Source organism: Homalodisca vitripennis, chromosome 8 (genome assembly GCF_021130785.1).
Source record: "Homalodisca vitripennis isolate AUS2020 chromosome 8, UT_GWSS_2.1, whole genome shotgun sequence".
Classification (NCBI taxonomy): Eukaryota; Metazoa; Arthropoda; class Insecta; order Hemiptera; family Cicadellidae; genus Homalodisca; species Homalodisca vitripennis.
The window spans coordinates 40,083,490-40,102,712 of NC_060214.1; the positions used below are offsets into that span (position 1 = coordinate 40,083,490).

Sequence of the window (19,223 nt, forward strand, 5' to 3'; positions counted from 1 at the left end):
TCACAAATATAAAAACACACTCCCATCATGTAATCCAACTAATTGTAATCATGTAACTTCCAATATGTCTAGTTGCAGTATGAAAAACAACTGGCTTGATTATTATGTTTAAATTAATTCAATGAGAAATCGGTAAATGAGTTGAAAGAATCTCTTTTGTAACGAACGCTAACTGAATGACCTCATTTCATGTTTGATTACTCAGTGGAATGTTGATTTTACAAGTAAAAAGATAAAACCTTTGCCTGAAGTGTGATGGAATTAACTGTACACACTAATTTATTATTATGGTAATATATGTTTATTTTCTGGCAACAAAATGATAGTCTAAAGACTTAATTAGGTATATTTCACAAAATCTAAATATCCATTGGTGGTTTTTTATATCATCTCTGAGAGGTTATACGGAATGAAACTGACTGACCTTGCTGGCTACTGATACAGTAGTGCGGTGAACATTGTAAATGAATTTTTACTTATAACTCATAGTTATAGTAGTCTTTTTAACTAGAATTTTTAACTCTTTCACTGCCAGGAAATGTTACTATATATTACCATACTGCTGGTTCTTTCACCAGAGACATTTTTTCAAAGGATCCACCCAGTTATAGACATTTTGTAAAGTTTTACATAAAAAAATTCATATCTTATAGACGGCTAAAATTTGTTTTGTTTATTTTAGAATTAAAACTTATATTAGGAACAGTAAAATACAATTTTTCTTTTTTTTTAAGTTTAATGATTTTTGAGTTTCACTTTGTACGCAATATTAAAGATCCAGCTCAGTATGTCCTCTAGATTTACAGGTATTAGTCAGTCCATGCACAATATACTTCTGAATAAATAGAAGTGGATGGAAATCTTAAGTCTTAAATTCAAAATAGGGAAATTATATGCAACATTAACAAAATATTTTCCTCAAAGACAATACAATGTTGGGTATTTCTAATTTAAAGACCAATTGTATAATCATCAAAAGGGAACGAATTATAAAAATTAGTTTATTTAAGAAATATTAAAATATTTACAAGAATCAAAATTTCAAAATTTTTAATATTGATGAGTCATATGCTTTTATGTCAAAACAAACCTTTTAGACAAATATTAAATATAAAGGTAGATAAATAAAATACACTTGTGTTATACTGTAAAACTTGAACACAACAGAAAGCTTTTTAAAGTATAGTTTATTAAAAAATTATAAATATATTTACAAGAATAAAACTTCTTTTAGTAGGAATGAAGAAGTTAACACTTAGAACTGAACTTGGGTGCTTGCAAAATGTTACTATAAAAGAGCTGACAGTTATGTTAGTTTTTTAATGTTAGTAAATCTCTTTAATGGAATTAAAGAGTTCAAGAAATATGGTTTGTAATATTAGCGAGTAGTTATGGCTAATATTAGCTGTAGTTACGGCAATAGTTACATGCTGTTATGGCTAATTTTTTATTATATTGGCTCGTTGGTCTGTTTCATAAGCACACATACAGACATCAAAGCATTTGAATACATGTTCTTGCTATCAAAAGACTTCCAACAAAAATTTTAATACACTTGTAAAAATAATGTTGCCAGAACGATATTGTTTCTCCCATATACTTTATATAGGAATACACGTAATATTTTTTACAGCTTGACAGTTGTAAAAGTGGTTATTTTGATCTATAACTTTAATTTGTATATTTGAGCTCTCCCCCCCCCCCCCCCACCCCCCCCCCCCCCCACCCCCCCCCCCCCCCACCCCCCCCCCCCCCCACCCCCCCCCCCCCCCACCCCCCCCCCCCCCCACCCATGAGTTTACGCAGTGTTTTGCTGTTTTACGTAAAGGCGTGAACAGCGTTACAGGACCCATACGCACTATGTATGAAGAGCATACAGTATGATAAGGATTAATGGTAATGATTGGTTTCAACATAATTTCATACACACAGTGTTATTTATTGAGTATTTGCAAAGACACTGCAGTTGTTTTCTAGCTTATTAATGAAGATAGCGTTGTTGGTTAATTTCTTGGAATTTTGGTTAACAATGACAGCTGACATGTACTGCAAAAATCTTATCTAAGTGTGATCAGAAATTGACGTGGTAAAGTTCAGGCAACAACCACAAAATGCATGACCTTTCACCAATTCTTAACCAAAAAGAAGATTAACTATAATCCTGACTTTGCACCAGAAACAACGTTCTTTTCTTACATTTGAAAAAGTGGTTTAGTGGACAATAACTAGAAAGTGAAGAGGAATTCAGAACTATTGTTGGTAATTAATTCAATTCCCAGATGGACTCAATACAGTGGGTTTGGAAAAGCTGCTGCAGCATTATGAAAAGTGTTTGGTTTTTAGTGACTATTATGTGGAAAAGTAAGATAGGAACACAGTGTAAATATAATACTGTAAATAAATCCTTCACTCACAAGCTTATTTTTTACAAACTATCATATAGCTCTTAATTTAAGAATATACATTGTACTTATGGATTTGGAATAAAATTTATTTTTAAAACTTAAAATATATCATCGGTTGGTTTTAAAAGGGTTAAAGCGTTTAGAAGTAAAACAAATTAAGTCTCTGATGTAGAAAAAAGTACACACAAAATTGGGCTCTATGAAAGAACCAAATTTTTTACTTATTTATCTGATACAATATTTACTTATATACCAGATCCTGATACAACCAGGCAGAGAAAAATTATAGCTGTTTGGAAAAACTTACCAGTTTAAGAAACTTTTATATTAAAACTAATATACTGGTTTTAAATTTACAGGTTTTAGAGTTTTAGGCAACATCAAAGAAACAACACTAAATAAAAACAATGGCAAGCTAGACCTCTACATAATATATTTTCTTATAAAAAAAAATATATATAAATATTATTGTTAGTAATATTTTCGTCGTTTTCACAGGTAGTACATATTTTCTTTCAAAGACGCACATACAATACTAACTAGAGATTGACGGTGCTGGTAACAGAGACTGCATCACCGTTTGGGGCAAGGATTGAGATGTGCGCCGTGCCAGAATCCTCCTGGTTGTAGTAGACTGCACCGTAGTGCTCAGGCTGCTCTGAAGTCTCATTGTCCAGGATCTTGGCGCGGATATGGTTTGCGTACTCGTCTGACATTAGATTCTTCAGGTACTGTTCAACGAGAATTAGGTACAAAAATGTTCTGCTGATATGATTTACAAAAATCTTTACAGATTAATACATTTCTACACTAGCCAAGAAACATAATAATGAAGAAGGAAAAAAGGAATAAATGCTAACCCAAAAGGCTACGTGATATGAGGGTGGTCCAAAACGTCACCTCCATTAGCACTAAATGATACAAAAATTAATTTAATTACACTTCTGTTTGATTTAAAATGTTGTACCCCTTTACATTTTGTATTGAAAATGTGTCACAGTGAAAATAATTTAAACAAGTAAACAATTTAAACTTCGGTTCAAGGTATGAAAGTAGATGGTCTATGTACACCTCTTTGACAAGCATGGGATAAAGAGAATGCTGACCAGTTTAATGCAAAATCTGTTTCTTGCAAACATATGTTTCCTTACTACTCAACTAGGCAACATTAATGATATTTTGTGAGATAAAAGAAATGTTAAGTTGATTACAAATAAATGTTAAATCATTGAGGAGGTAGAATCCTGCATTTAGTTCAGTGCCAAGTTCCTCATTGCTAAGAGCAATACTACTATGTTGTGAAGACTACACAATACTCAAACTGTTTTGTTAGCTGTCTAAATGAACATAGCAAAACATCAGATAGTTAGAATTCTGATTAAAACATTTCATACATAAGACAACTTAAAAGTTGATATTCTATTTACTAATGACATTCAGGGTGAGGCAGACCACCTGTCCGTGATGCATAGAGGCCGAACAGTGAAACTTAACTTCTTCGTTTTAAAGAAAACCCCCAACTTTCAACCCCAAAGATTCGGGAAAATAATTTTTAACACCCAAAAATAACTCAAAATGGTACTTTTGGCTGGGTAGAGTGCTTAAATTATTTTTGAGAGGCCTATAGAAAACTTTACTTCCAGGGTAAAACTCTGTTTGGAAAACAACGGATTACAGTTCAAACATCTGAAATAAGGTTAGTTGAATAACATAATTGCAGGAATAATAATTAGTTAAATTACAGCATCTAACGGAGAAAAAAAGATTTAAATAATTAATCCACTACAAACCTACAGCAAATTCAGGAGCTCAAAACAATGTAATGCAAAAAATATTTTGAAAAATAGTATTTTTGGCACCATTTCTCAACCATCCAAGATAAAGCTAAACTTTAAATATAAACTTTTTTTATTTTAAGAGAGCTGTTAATAAGTGTAATGAAAGTCATACATTGCTATTTAAACTTTTAGCATTTACAAGTTTGAAATATCCTAAAATTCAACTATTTAAAAAGATTGAAAATGAGCAGAAAAGTGACAACAGTAAACATATTTTTTGAAACAGTACTTCTTTGGTAAAATTGGATAAAAATTTGGATTTTCTATAATTGTAAATGAGGTAACAGTAAAAAAAATGTAAAACCGTACAACTTTGACATTTTGGACCACCCTATATGCTAGAATCAATATAAGTTAAAACTTTCTTCAAAATGATCAGTCAACCTTTAAAATGAAGTACGGCTTGATGTACTTTGCACTTTTTAAACTTTAAAAATGACCCCAAACCGCCCTGTCATTTTGGAGTATTTTTAATGAATTATTTGGGGTCGAAATATGTAGCGTTTCTTGGTTCAGCCTCTATACATCGTGAGGACGGTAAAGTTGGTCTGCCTAACCCTGTATAAGCACAAGTAACTGAACTTCCAGTCTCTGACTGCTAAATCAGCTAGTTGTGACCACTGCCGATCCAACATACCTGGGTGATATTGACGAAGTCAGGGTCACCGATCTCAGTGCGCCGTGCATAAGCATACTTGAAAGCCTCGACCATGCGGTGTGTTGTGACTGTCATGTTGGCAAGAGTGTCCATGCTGTGTTGAGTCATGTTGAAGCCATCCAGGATGTTGAGGATGAAGGCCAGAAAAGCTCCACTGCCTGGGGGCGGGGATGTGTACAGTGTGTTTCCATGGAGACGAACAGTAATGGGGTCCCGCCATAGTGGTCTGGAAGTGATTGAAAATAAAGAAATAAGTGTGCTGTGTGAATCAGTAATTTCAATGGTACTTAATTGTAGTTAAGCTCATGCTTAATAACAGTTTATGTTTTAGTTATACAAAAGCATTACAGAATATAAAACATAACATTACTTATGCCACATAAAACAACACCTGAAACATATTAAACATTTCATATTGCAGTCTTGGATTCTTCATTAATGTAATGCAAACAAATAATGTTTACCCTTGTATCCCGAATCTAGCGCAATGCTAAGACAACGATGGTTCAGTTCCTCTGTATGACTGTAGCATTTTGTGTACTCCTGATCTTGTACTTCTCCTTAATCTGTTTCATAAGATCCTAACACAGGCCATTGGCACATGAGGATGGGGATTGCCCTCTCCTTCTTAAAATAAAGAGTTTTTAACCTGCAATGTAGAAATAGAACTCAATAATTTAGAATAGTTGGTAATAAACTAATATGGGGATAATTTTTAACAAGTTATTTTAACTTAACAGATTTTAATCCATGGTACGAAATACATTTTTTTTCAGGATAAAAAACTTAGTGGTAGGTTTCGATGCTACTTCTGCAAAGGCCAGCCTATTTTTGAGCTGGTTATCACTGAAAAGATGATTCAGAAGCTTCAATAGTTTGATAAGGAGTTTATGAAAGAAATTTTGGCTCCATAATTTGAAAAAAAGGAAACTATAAAGTATAGATTGAGTACCCTAGTCTCTTTTGAATTTCAGATATCTACAGTTGTTGCTCATTTCTGAGTAAGAATCCTTTGAGCAATGTAGGATAAGGATTTCCACAAGCTCTTTTAGCATCAACATCTAAAATAACACAAGACTAGGAGAGTAATTTTACGCAATAAGGAAGTAGAAGAGCCCTAAGTTAAGGATAGCTTAGACCTACAGTATCCATTTGTAGATTTATAAAATTACATTACTCTTAACCCACCTGAATTTCCTTAGGTCGGCCTCCGTGATGATACCACCCAGAGCCTGTATGTCCTCTGCAAAAGTTTGTGTAAGGGAGCCATTGTGTATAGCTTCCCCACCTTCACGCGCGATCACCTCCAGTGTTGCGCACAGTCGACGTGGTCGCACAAGACTACCTGCTGGGTTCATCTGACCGGTCCCCTTGTTGAAAAACCACTCCCTGAACAAACAGGATCAGTTATGGACTCCAAATTGAAATTGAATTTACAAGTGTTCAGCCCCTATATCAAAAACAAGAACCAATGAAAAACAGTTACTACAATACTTATTCCAACAACAAAAACTCATTTACAAACAAAATTTTTCTGTAAAGTGTTTGAGCAAACCAATATACAGTATTCCAGATTAACATGTTTTGACTGAGGCATTCTTTTTTCAAGAAACTATTCTTTATTTCTTAATGACTTTCAGGATTTTATTGACCATACAAGTTAATTAATTGCCTTTCCATTCATATAAATTGATAACATAACACTTCATTTCACACACTGAGCAATTGACTGTTAAGATTCATCATTAATCTGATCCGGTTCAAAACAAAATCACGTGAAATTTTCCTTTAATACAACCTCCAAATCAAGGCATCAACAGTTACTAAATTTAATTTCAGAAGAATATTGGAGCAAACACTATAAATTCCCAACATCTAAGCCAGAAAGTCAGTCAAAATTACTGGTAATGCTTTTGAGACAGTTCTTGTTGTAATACATGATCTCATTTATACTGCTTGGGTACTGCTTTATATAAATAACTCCTGAACCAATCTACTGATGCTCCTATAACCCCAGTCTTTTTGTTTTTTGAGGAGCAAGTCTTGATGCAAACAATTCAATGCTTTAGTGAAGTGTAGGAAAATGGCAGTTGTATATTTAAACTGTAACAAAACCGTGTTGATCTTGGGGTAGCAGATGGTCTTTATTAAGATATGCTAAAAATCATATGAGAGCAATTTTCTCACTAGTTTTGGATACTACAGAGAGCAAAAAGATTGGCTGCTGTCTTGGGTTGGGTGTACTTTTTGTACTTGGGATAAAATTTTGCTGATTTTGTTGGAAAAACACCTTGTGTAAATAATTTGTTGGTTTTAGCTGTCAGTGGGTGTACTATACTTAAATTTGAGTTGTCGGCTAAAGAACAAGAGTACTGTGTATTTTCTGCCTTGGAGGCTGTATAAAAAAGACACCATCACAGACAGATTGAGTTAGTGCATTATTGGACATATTCACAAATTATTTATTTAGTTGTTCTGCTACTATCATGGGGTCTGAATGATGTCAATGACCCATTAGTGTTAAGTTGTATTGTTTCATTTGTACATTTTTGCACCTTTCTTTATGTAGTACATTACTCTGTTTTTGTTGTTAGCATTATCAACTAATTGAGATATGATATGATTTCTTTGGGCCTTGGGGTGAAGGCCTCAAGTTCTCTTTCTTTCTATTTTAGTAGCTTTGTTTTCATCTGTGCCAGCCAGTAGGCATTCTTCTTGTGCTAAGAGAAATGTACTGTGCTTTAATCTAGTTTTTATGTCATATTTAATCAATTGTCTTTTGTTTCTTCATGTGAGTGTGAGTATAATGGCATACTAAACCCATGTAAGTAAAAATTCCCAGAAAATTGTGAATAAGATTCTTCTGCTGTTCTGGACCCAAGTACATCACTCCATTTTTCTTTTTTCAATACATTATTGAGTTACACCAGGTTTCCATCAGAGAGAGAGAGATTTCTGCTGTATATAATTTGAGGAGGTAATTTGTTTATAAAGTTTTTTTATTACTGCCTTGTATGGTCAGAGATGAAGGAATTGATGGTGGAGACTTTCAGGAGAAAAAGGTAGCAGAGTTAGAAGCTGGTCAGAGCAGACCATATCTATGGATGTCGCATTTTGTGGGGTGATACAGATGATAGATGTAGTGTGATGTGCGACTTAAGAGTATCTTGGAGTTTTTTTTTTTATTTGTATTGATCTCAAAGCAATCAAAATTGATGTCACCCATAATTAAATATGGGCTATTCCATGTAAGCTTGATGGATACCAATGGCTTCCTCAAAATTATTGGTCTGTAGATTCCAATAATGTAGAACAATGTGTTTTGCAATATCCGTTTTATTGCACACATTTCATAGACCTGCTCCAGACTGTTTGTTTTCATCCAGACCAGTTGCATAATTTTTAATCTCATCTTCAACCAAAATATGTGACACTTCCCTTTTGGTGGTCCACTCTATAGAAACTTTCAATTAGTGAAGTAGATGTTCTGTTATGATTAAGATATTGAAACTTATAATGTCACGAAGGTGGCTCATAATGTATATTTGATTGGAGAGACGATCAACATTTTGTTGGAAGATTTTTAATTCTGCAATTCTTTTAATTGAGATAGCTTCTGCAGTTTTGTTGTTGTTGAATAAATCTCTAAACATTGGTTGATCTTATTAGGGCTTTCAGTGGATTTGCTTGGGTGAATATTATTGGTTACTTCAGCTACCAACTCCATCACAGTTAGGGTACTGATAAATAATTGGGCAGCAATTGAAGTTCTTTGAAAGGTAGATGTTGCAAAGTGACTAAACAAGCCTGGTGATTGTTTCTGGTTCTGTATGTTTTGAAGTAATCTATGTGCTATGTGAAAAAATCTTCCAAACTTTCTTCACTATCCCGTATTTTACTGACATAGGTGGATATCTCTTTTTTGGTTTCAATTTTTAGTAGGAGTTTGGCTTTCTATCCTAGTTATACAGATGTAGTAAATTACTCATGACATATTTATAGAAATTCCCAAATATTTGGGTTTATTTTCAATCAAAGAAATCATGTTTTAAGTAATAAAATCAAAGTTTTATTTAAAATATCTCTGGAGCTCTCATCTATATTTTTATTTTATTTCGTCTTTAAAACTAGTGCAAACTGTATCCATTTAAATATAATTAGTTATTAAACATGTATTTAAAGTTTTAGATTATATATATGACAGAAACGGAGTAATTAAATCGTAAAAAGTAAGGGCTTTATGGTGTAGTGGGTAACATACTCGCCCGGCAAGTGAAGGACCCGGGTCCGGTGGAGCAAATACTTTTTGTGATTTAATCTTCATTGAAAAACTAAATCAGGCTATTGCCACTTACACAAATTCAATTAATGTTAAAAGTCGTTTTACAGGTATTTGGTCTTCCTTTCATATGTTAGCTAGCTAATTTAAAACACATTTGTGACAGAAATGTCCATATACAAAATAATTGAATTATAAACAGTAAGGGCTCTGTGGTAAAGTAGTAACATGCTCGCCTGAAAAGTGAGAGACACAGGTTCTAGTCCCGGTGGAGCAAGTACTTTTTGTGATTCTATCTTTATTGAAAATTAAATTTTATATATATATATATATATATATATATATATGTGTGTGTGTGTGTGTGTGTATGTATGCATATAAAATATATCTATCTATATATAAAAATGAATGATGTTTGTCCTTTATGGAATCGTGAACTATTGGACCGATCATGATGAAAATTTGTACGTATATGTATTTTTCCACGGAGAAGGTTTATAAGCTATGCCCATCCCTTTCCCGATTCAGGATTCCGCCCCACTGGTTACAGAAATACCCATAAGAAATGCATTGCAGCAAACATATGTTAACGTCTTTTCAAATTTTTAATCAGCTGTTCTTTGTAAACATATATTACACTTATAGTTTTTAAAGCATAGAGTAAGCTTAAGAGAAACGACAAATTTTGTTTAAACTGTTTTTGCAATCACTGTTAAACATAGACTTTACTATCCAGATAATACAATTCAAATTTGACGTAAAAATTCACCTTTAACTGCAATATTTATTTAATATAAACCATGCTCATGCTTGATCAGAAGAGTAATGCAGATATCATAATTACTATCTTACGTTGGCTACAAATATAAAGAATGTTATAAAATCAACCTTAGTTGTTTTTTTTTGACAGAAGTATGGTTCTCAAAACTCCGTGTGTACATATTCTCTCGATCAAGACAACAAAGCAAGCTCAATCGTGGCATCGGAGATATAACTAATTTAATCTAAAATTTATTATAGTAAAAAAAAAAATTTACTAAGTAATATAAGGACTTCGGTTCTTAAGATTTGCGTGCGAAGGGCGTGAGAGCAGAGGCACAGCTAGATACAGGAATGAGGCTACTCATAATACTCAAGGCTCACGATGGAACGACATATCAATGTTTAGATGTAGAAGAATGAAGTGAATAAGTTGTAATATGTGTACGGGTTTCGGGAAGCGTGCGAAGCCGCGGGCAATTTTGCAAAAATTGCCGCAAGCGCGGCAAAGTAGTACTATATATAATTAACCAAATCTGCATGAGTATTATTAAGGACCCGACAGTATCTTATTGAAATCTTGTCATCGTGTGTATGTCCATCCTTTCATCAGTGTGACCTTTATGTATCTTTAAATTAGCAAGCTGTGATATTTTATTGTTGGAACTGACGAAGCCTATTGTAATTTTGTATTACTTAATGGCCAATAAAGATCTTGATTCTTGATTCTTGACCTATCGATAGAAAGGTCCTGACGACATGAAACTTGGTTCATAGGTTTCCCTTGGTCCAAGTAAGATCACTACTGATGTTTAGATCAAAAGGACAAAGGAGAGTCTACCTATCTGTGCGATAACTCTTGGTAGAAAGGTCCTACAAACTTGTAAAATAAATTCCTCTCAGTCCAAGAAAGAATCCAATTGATTTTATGATCAAAAAGTTGAAGGGCAGTCCGTCTGTCTGTGCAATAACGCTTGATAAGAAAGTCATAGATACTTCACAATTTATATACAGTTTTCTTTTGGTCCAAGGAAAACTTAATTCGTTTTAGGATCAAAAGACATATGGAAATCTCTCCGTCTATGATATAACTTATTAGTTTCAGTCCAATCCTTTGATACATAGTTAGTTTTAAAATAATGATTTCATTATGTTATTGTATAAAAATGGATTTGAAATCAACAGAATTTAAACCAGAAATTAAAACTCTGGTAATGTGAAAACAGGTATGTATTTTGAGGAAAACAGTTAAACAGAACACGTTAAGACGCAGTTACACTCCCTTTCTTATCAGCAGAAGCAATAAATGACTCATGTTCCATTTTCTCGATAAACTATTGTTTTGAAAGAACATTACAGACTGTGAGCATTTGTGTGAATGTTTCTATAACTGAACATTTTCTCTAAACTACAAGTAAAGTGGATGACACCATAATTAATTCAGTTAATTAAAAAATGTTTAAACATTGTGCATATTAATTCAAATGTTATAAGATTAGCTTTTCTTAACAAATGTTTCTTAAATATTAGTAATATTAGAGACCATTTAAAAATATTTTGTACTCTTCTTTGCATTTGATAAAAACTTATTTAGTATGAACAGTAACGTCTCAGTATAATGGATCTCTTGAGTCCAAGAAAAAAATTAGTTTTATTGGGATTTATTACAAAAAAGGTTTGGTATATTTAGATTAAATGCACCAACATTCACTAGAAAGGGGGTTCTTAGAGCTGAATAAGAACCACTGTGCATCTCAGAGCTTAATCTCTATTTTAATTTTACTTTTCTTTTCTTACAACTTAATTGCACCCCCAATCGGTACTTTTTAACCAGTTTTAGATAATGTGGAGGAAGAATACACTTCTCCTCCATATCCAAATCCTTCACTTCTTTAAAATCATTCCTTTTTGAGACCTCTTCTTCAAAGCCATGCACATTTCTTTGATAACCAATGGCTATTGTTATCAATATAAGAATTTTTGGAGAAAAAACAATTTTTTATATTTACCGAAATTTATTGTAATACTCTCCACAATGGTATTGCATTGTAAGGGATAAAACATTAACACTCGAGAGAGTATACCATTACGGGTGACCAAATATGTTCCAATTTATGTGTTTCTTAGTTTGATCAATTTCTGAAATATTGGTCTCACTAAAGATATTACTTTTAATATGCCAATAAAACTGCACTATAACTCTTTTGTTCTAGAAATTTTTATAACTGTATGGCCTTCATCCAGCTTGCCCAAATCACTTTAAAAAATAACCTCTAAACTCCTGGTAAAAATTATATTCAGAACAAGAGCACAGCCACAGGTACCTACATGGTTCCTTCTTACACCAAAAAATGTATGGATTGGCTAGAGAAGTACTTCTTCCAGAAACCTTACCCAGATTGGATTACACCTTTGTTTCATTGGCAACATTTTTATGATTTACACTGACACTGACCCAATCTTGAAATATTCCTCGAAATTCTCCAAAACTTCTCATCTCTTAATTTAAATTTACCTTCCCCCACAGTGAATTCCTTGGTGTGGATTTTGTAATATAAGGAAGGTTTTCCTTTAAACTTACATCCAAATCGAATTCACATCATCTCTGATACCCTACAGTTAAGCCACTTAAGCTGAACATATTATTTAAAGTTCCATGTACTGGAGGCCCAATTAGTCAGTTCCTTTCTCAGCAGAAGCTACCTTTTCAGGAACAAAATTTGACTAACCCAGTTCATTGTAAAGCCGAGCCCTAAAAACAACTACAAGAACATATCCCTCATAACTGGTCACCACTCTGGTCCCAATAATATTTTAAGAGAAAATTTCAACATCCTCAAAGGCTTTTCCATACTATAATATAAATCTTCTTGGTAAACCTTCCACAATTATCTTTCAAACAAACCAGGAATCTCTGCAAAATGCTGTTTTCTACCCACCGTTATGTTATCTGACCCAAACAAGGTTGTTGATCCATTGAGAACAAACCCCATGGATCAAATCCCTGCCAAAAAATCATAATGTCTTCTATTTTAATGTTGGTGTTGTGTCACCCTACACAACTTGTGTTACTGCAACACAAGACAGGAGTTGTGTACAGTCAAATAGTTTTCGCAATCAATTAAAGAGGCCCACTCGTTAAAAATCTCAGTGGTATTATGGGGTTTCTTTAGCTAGTTAGTATCTTATTCATACTTAGTTGAAAATGATTTTCTTTGTAATTTCTGATGTTTTTACTCAGTGGAATTCGTTTTAACTTATGGTAACAATTAATTATGTTCAGAACAAGAGCACAACCCAGATACCTGCATGGTCCCTTACTACAAAAAATATTTATGGATTAGCTAGAGAAGTACTTCTTCCAGAAGCTTTACTGTTTTTACATGTAATTTATATAAATTTTAATAATCTGTTATAACGAATTTACCTATTAGATGGACATTATGAAAATAAAATTAATGTTAAAAACAATCTAAAGTAATATAAATTTATAAGACAAATCATTATTTACAACCAAAATTTAATTGGACTATTTTTATTTTTACGCTACTCAAACAACAAAAGAAAACAGACAATAAAATTAAAGACAGATAAAAAGAAAACGTTTTTAGAACACTGATTTGATTACATAAAAAAATAAAATCATTGGAAAATAATAAGTAATTTTAAAATAGATTTAATGGTATGTGACTAACATTTAATTGTATTCCTTCTTTGAATGTTATGAACTTCACAATAAAAGTTTAAAAACTAAGTTAAAGTTAGTTCTATTACATTGACTGGATTCATATAAGTTAATCTTTTATTATTTGTAACAATGATTACATTTCTGATTTTGTGACACCATTCATGTACACCTGTGTATCTAATGGAAAAAGTAGTGTCTAATTCTAATCCTGATTCCAGTGCTCAATTTGGGTGAGTCTAACTCGTTTCGTATCAAAATGTCTTAACCATTCTGGCCCAGTAAAGTTCTCACAAGTATTGTATTATAAACCAAAAACAAAATAATTACATCAATAAATTTGAGGTGGAGAACAAGATAGTTCTTGCTGGCAAATTTTATTTTTCACCACAACCAAAATAATGATTATGGGTCACAAATATCAGTATAAAGTGTGTTGCAATTTAACATACTGTACAAGCTATAATAAAATGTAAAATAGTACCCAGTACACAAAACACTGAATAGAAATGTTTAGTTATGCAATGACATATTTGCATTTCACAGTAAACAGAAAGTGCCACAAGGACATCCAGTTGTTTGGACACATTCCAAGCACAGTTGGTGAATTTACTAAAAGTTGTCATAAAAACTGGTCAAACTTCCTCCGAAATCATCCAAGCTGCCTCACCTGAGATTCGGGTCTCTGGTGATGAGATAGCTACGGATGCTGAGAACGTCCGACTGATGCTTGGACATGTGATATCCGTCCCGGCAGATCTGGAGAGTAGGTTCTACGACTTCGGCCCACGGCAGCTTTCCGAACCTCTTGTGAGCTTCCCAGTATCCCCGTAACTCCCCTGGCACCCCAGCTGCCAGAGCACCTGCATCAACACGTCATTTACCTAACAAGCTCTGGCTTGTCAAGCACATCTAAGGCCTCTTTCAATCACGAGGTTTCATGTTGTGATGTAACATGCTTACGCATTATGATTACTGATAGGCCTAATATTACATTGCACAATGTCATAGATTTATTTTTTCTAAATTTTAATTTGAAAATGTGAAAAAACAAACTTGTTTTAATTATTTCAAATATTGTTTTTGAATGATAATCATTGTTACATCAATTGTTTTAAAAATTGTGTTCCTATACTCACATTACAATACAACAGAGCTGTCCAAAATGAATCTGTGATCGTTGAAAACATACATTGTCTTACAGAACTTGACTTGTAAAAAGGAAACAATACGTTTAATAATTCTATATTAAAAATATTGTAATTAACGTCATAGTGTTATGTTAATTAATACATTTAAGATGTATTTTATTATTTATGCTAACTTATTCTATTAATTGTTTCAAATATTTTTTTATGAAACTCTTAACTGCATGAATTATTCAAAAACTATGTTATCATACTTGTATTAAAATTAAACAGCTGTTTGTGATAAATTCATTAATATATAACTACCAAAAACTACCAACGAAAAGCTAGCTGTTTGTTTTCGTTGAGCTTAGTCTACTAATGAATTTCTTTTTTATTAATTTTGTATTTATTTCTTTCGCCTGTTCCAGCATTTTATTATTTTTATGACTAAGACGGAAGCAACTGGCCTACGTACAGGTACAGGACTGCCCATGTAGCTTTTCCTATAGATTATTATTTTAATGTAGTTACATTTTTTTAAATAAGATGTCTATAGATTAGCAATCACACAAAATTTATAATATGTATTTATAATAGTTTAATAATATCTTTTGTATACATGTTTTGGCTGGAATAAACTTATTAATTAATTCAAATGAAAAATGTAAATTTACATACAAGACTTGACTTGTATGAAGCAAACCATACATACATCTATATTAAAATGATAAAAATTTTAAATTTAAATTCTAACAAAAGTTTTAAATTTCCAAGTCTATTACTTGTTCATAAAGAGTTGTGATAGCTAATAACTTAAAGATGTATTATATATATTACATTAAATTTATTAATTATCACAACTCTTTATGAACAATTAATAGACTTGGAAATTAAAAACATGGTAAAATTTAAATTGAAATTTTACTGTTTTTAATATAGAGGTATGGTTTGCTTCATACACGTGCACACATATATAATTAAACCAAAATTGTCATTTCCATTTCACCCAATTTATTAGCCAGTAAACTGCTTCACGATTTATAAATTACACTCATGTATGACACAAAGGTTTTATACAGCTAAAGAATCAATATCTGAATTAAATTTTTTCTACATAAAACACCAACACAACTGTGCCTCTTGTCCTATTTTTAGTTCAACTATATTGACAGTTCTTATCAAAGTTGTTGCTCTACACATGTGGTTTTAATCATGCCTGTGGGAGTTATCACTTGTTCTCTGACCTTTGCTAAAGTGTCTGCCAGCAAAATTTTACAGACCGCTGACTCAGTTGACCCTTTGTACCAGATTTCCATGGAAAAGTTTCAAGACAAGGTTAAAGATCTTTTATTACTCTGTTACTCAACAGTAGCAAATGATGATTGATGTACCAATACAATACATTTATTTTCAGTTTTAATTCCAATAACTAAACTTCAATGGAAAAATAATAATGTTTTTAATCTCATGAGTGAATTTCACCATACCGTTGACATTTTACAATTTGACTCAGTTCAAAAATTAATATATAATAATAAATAATGAGTCTTGTAAACTGAGCGTGTGTACAGGTCTTTTACTAATGGACAAATGTAATGTAATCTATCTGTCCACCAGCAAATGGAGAAAGCACCAAGATACGTTTAATCATCGTACACATACAACAACATATTTTCTTCGATCCTTTCCCGACCTCATAAGTCAAACGCCTTCATATCCAAGGCCTACACATTGTGCCAGGACTGGAATAATTACAATTTGTGAACAGTTTTGTTTACAGCTTTGAGACTTATAAAAAATTCTTTCAGCAGTTTGTTTCTGAGTAAATTAAATCAAATTTTTTATTTGCAATTAACAAAATGCATTGTATACCACACATAATTTTTTAAATCTGGCATTTAAACAAAACGTTGAAACCACATTTAAATATACGAACATCCAACTAGAATGGGCGACTTAATTCACTACGCGAATGACACAACTCTGATTTAGTGCAAAGTAAAACTTTGAATTAAGACAATTAGCAATTTAGATGTTGCTTCATGTATTCACAGATTTGGAAATTGGAATTAAAAAAAACTTGGGGTTGAGAGACTTTAATTGAAAAACCAATTAACAGTAACATTTTGTCAAATTCAATTTAGGAAAGATATATAATGACAAGTTTATATAAAGAAAAGATTCTCTAAGTTAATATTACAAAGGGTGGAAAGATCAGAAAATAAATTTATTAAAATTCTTTGTTTGGCAAATAATCTATGATTTTTACTACAGGAGATATGAAACTACCTTCTAGAAGGAATAATTTCTACACCTTACCTTGCATTAAAATTTTATTAACATTTTACTTAAGGTTCAAATGAAATTCTAAGCTGAAACATTCATAACAATAACACAATATTTAAAGTATATAGACTTCCTTAACACGTATTGAAATGAATTGCCCTCAAGCTTGTCAAGTTAATGAACAAGCCTTACAGCGAAATAAAAAATCGAACCAACTTAAAAAACCCCAATAACTTAATTTTGCGTTGTACAAGTGTTTTTAAAACTATAAAATAATCTTATGTCGCACATGACAATATACTTATTATTATATTGTGATAAATAAATGTTCGCTTTGAAGCAAATCAGTGCCCAAAGGTAACCGTATCGTAAATCATATGTTTATAGTTCTAACCAACATAAAACTTCACATTAACAGACAAACACACACACACACTTATTAATCTCTGCGATGGCATGCACTGCAACAATTCGCTCACATCTTGTAAGATTGTCTCTCACTCTCATAATTGTAATCTTTTTAATATAATAATACTTTTAAGTATTGTTTGGTATGTTTCCTTTAATATATGTGTTGATATCATTCAGTAATACTTCTTCAATATTGTTTTATAAATTTTATCACAACATCGTGCAAAATCGTAGTGTTATTTAATTACACCACAGCACGCACTATCACAGCAAAGTGCAGAGTCTCTGTTAATCTTTGCTATTGACGTGAGAATATTTTACTTTCTTGAAAGAAACGTGCTTATAATAAGATGCGGTAACAGCTTTCTGAACCACATATTGAATAGTTTTTAATTTTAAAAGACATTACACAATAGTACGCTCATGATAAAATTTCTAACATCAAAACACGACGGCATGCGCGTTAGCAAATTGCTTACAATTGGGGCAGTTTTTGAGTTTAGGAAGAACTGCATGTCTCTGTTTAAAATTTCAAATAAAAGCATAGTTTTAATTCTAGGTTATATTTTACAAAAATGGGCATTATTGTAATATATCTCAGTACGGATTTTCATGATAATTGCTGCATACCAACACTGAATATGACCTTCACTATTCAATCAAAATTTTCAAGATGGCAGTTGTAAACAACTCTATTGTAATAAAAAAAAACAATTGTTTGAACGGCTACTCTAAGAAATGTAATAGTGAAATTTTTTTACCTCAATTGTTGCTCCCAATCTAGACAAGAACAAGCACTTTTCTCAATTATTTTGAACTATTTCAAAATAGTTATTTATTGTGTACATAAATTTTAAAACATGATAATGCTATGACAAGATAGAAAAACTCAGCTTTGTATGTATTGACCTTTTTATAGCTCATACGAATCATATTTTATACATGATATTTCAGATAACAGATTCATATGAATATGAACCTTACTGTGCCAGATTCTGCTGGAAGAGATATCTTTCTATTGTAGTCATCACTCAAAAAACTTATCTATCACAATATAAAAAATATGGGGGTATAAAACATATGGATACTCCTCTTTTGCCCATAAATTATATAATATAGTTGAAAAATGATGATTTTAGATCCCAGGACATGAGTTTGATTGATTGTATGTATATTTTTTAATTGCCAGTAACATTTACTAGTATACAATTTACATTGTTCATAATAAACACTAAATATATGAATTAAACTATATAAATGATTGATTATGAAGTATTAAAAGTGGATCTGATTACAATATCTGTGATAAAATAAAACTTGGAATACATAACAAAAAATGTATAAAAAGCTGCCTATATGGACACTATGTTATTGTTATAAAATATTTCTGTTACTCAGTAAGACAACAGTAATGTAGATTGAATATCAGTAACTGTAGCAGGTTTAACTCAGTGAGATCCATGTGATAAAAATTTCACCTTGTTTAGCAATAACAGCTGAATAAATGTAATACACCTGCTCCAACAACATTCAGCTGTGAGGTATGATTAGAGAGGAAACCTGTGTAACGTATGACTAGAGCTCAAATATCAAAATTGTGATTAGAGCTCAAATATACAAATTAAAGTTATAGATCAAAATAACCACTTTTACAACTGTCAAGCTGTAAAAAATATTACGTGTATTCCTATATAAAGTATATGGGAGAAACAATATCGTTCTGGCAACATTATTTTTACAAGTGTATTAAAATTTTTGTTGGAAGTCTTTTG

General features: G+C 32.0%; 2 protein-coding genes across 5 annotated transcripts in view; one reads left to right on the plus strand and one right to left on the minus strand.

The window, feature by feature from the left end:
* LOC124367589 (scoloptoxin SSD14-like) overlaps positions 1-19,223 on the plus strand; it is a 142,156-nt gene that overhangs the window by 38,880 nt on the left and 84,053 nt on the right. The gene's annotated exons all lie outside the window — the stretch shown is intronic.
* The window catches only part of LOC124367591 (glutathione hydrolase 1 proenzyme-like), a 44,904-nt gene continuing 28,544 nt past the window's right edge, over positions 2,864-19,223 (minus strand). Inside the window, exons 4-7 of one of the 2 annotated variants that reach the window (XM_046824549.1) lie at positions 14,295-14,487; positions 6,090-6,290; positions 4,881-5,127; positions 2,864-3,136 (exon numbers count right to left, since the gene is read on the minus strand). In XM_046824549.1, coding sequence (XP_046680505.1) covers positions 2,945-3,136; positions 4,881-5,127; positions 6,090-6,290; positions 14,295-14,487 — 833 coding nt within the window. In that variant the 3' untranslated portion in view covers positions 2,864-2,944. The remainder of the gene's footprint in view (positions 3,137-4,880; positions 5,128-6,089; positions 6,291-14,294; positions 14,488-19,223) is intronic. The other variant, XM_046824548.1, reaches the window with a different exon arrangement.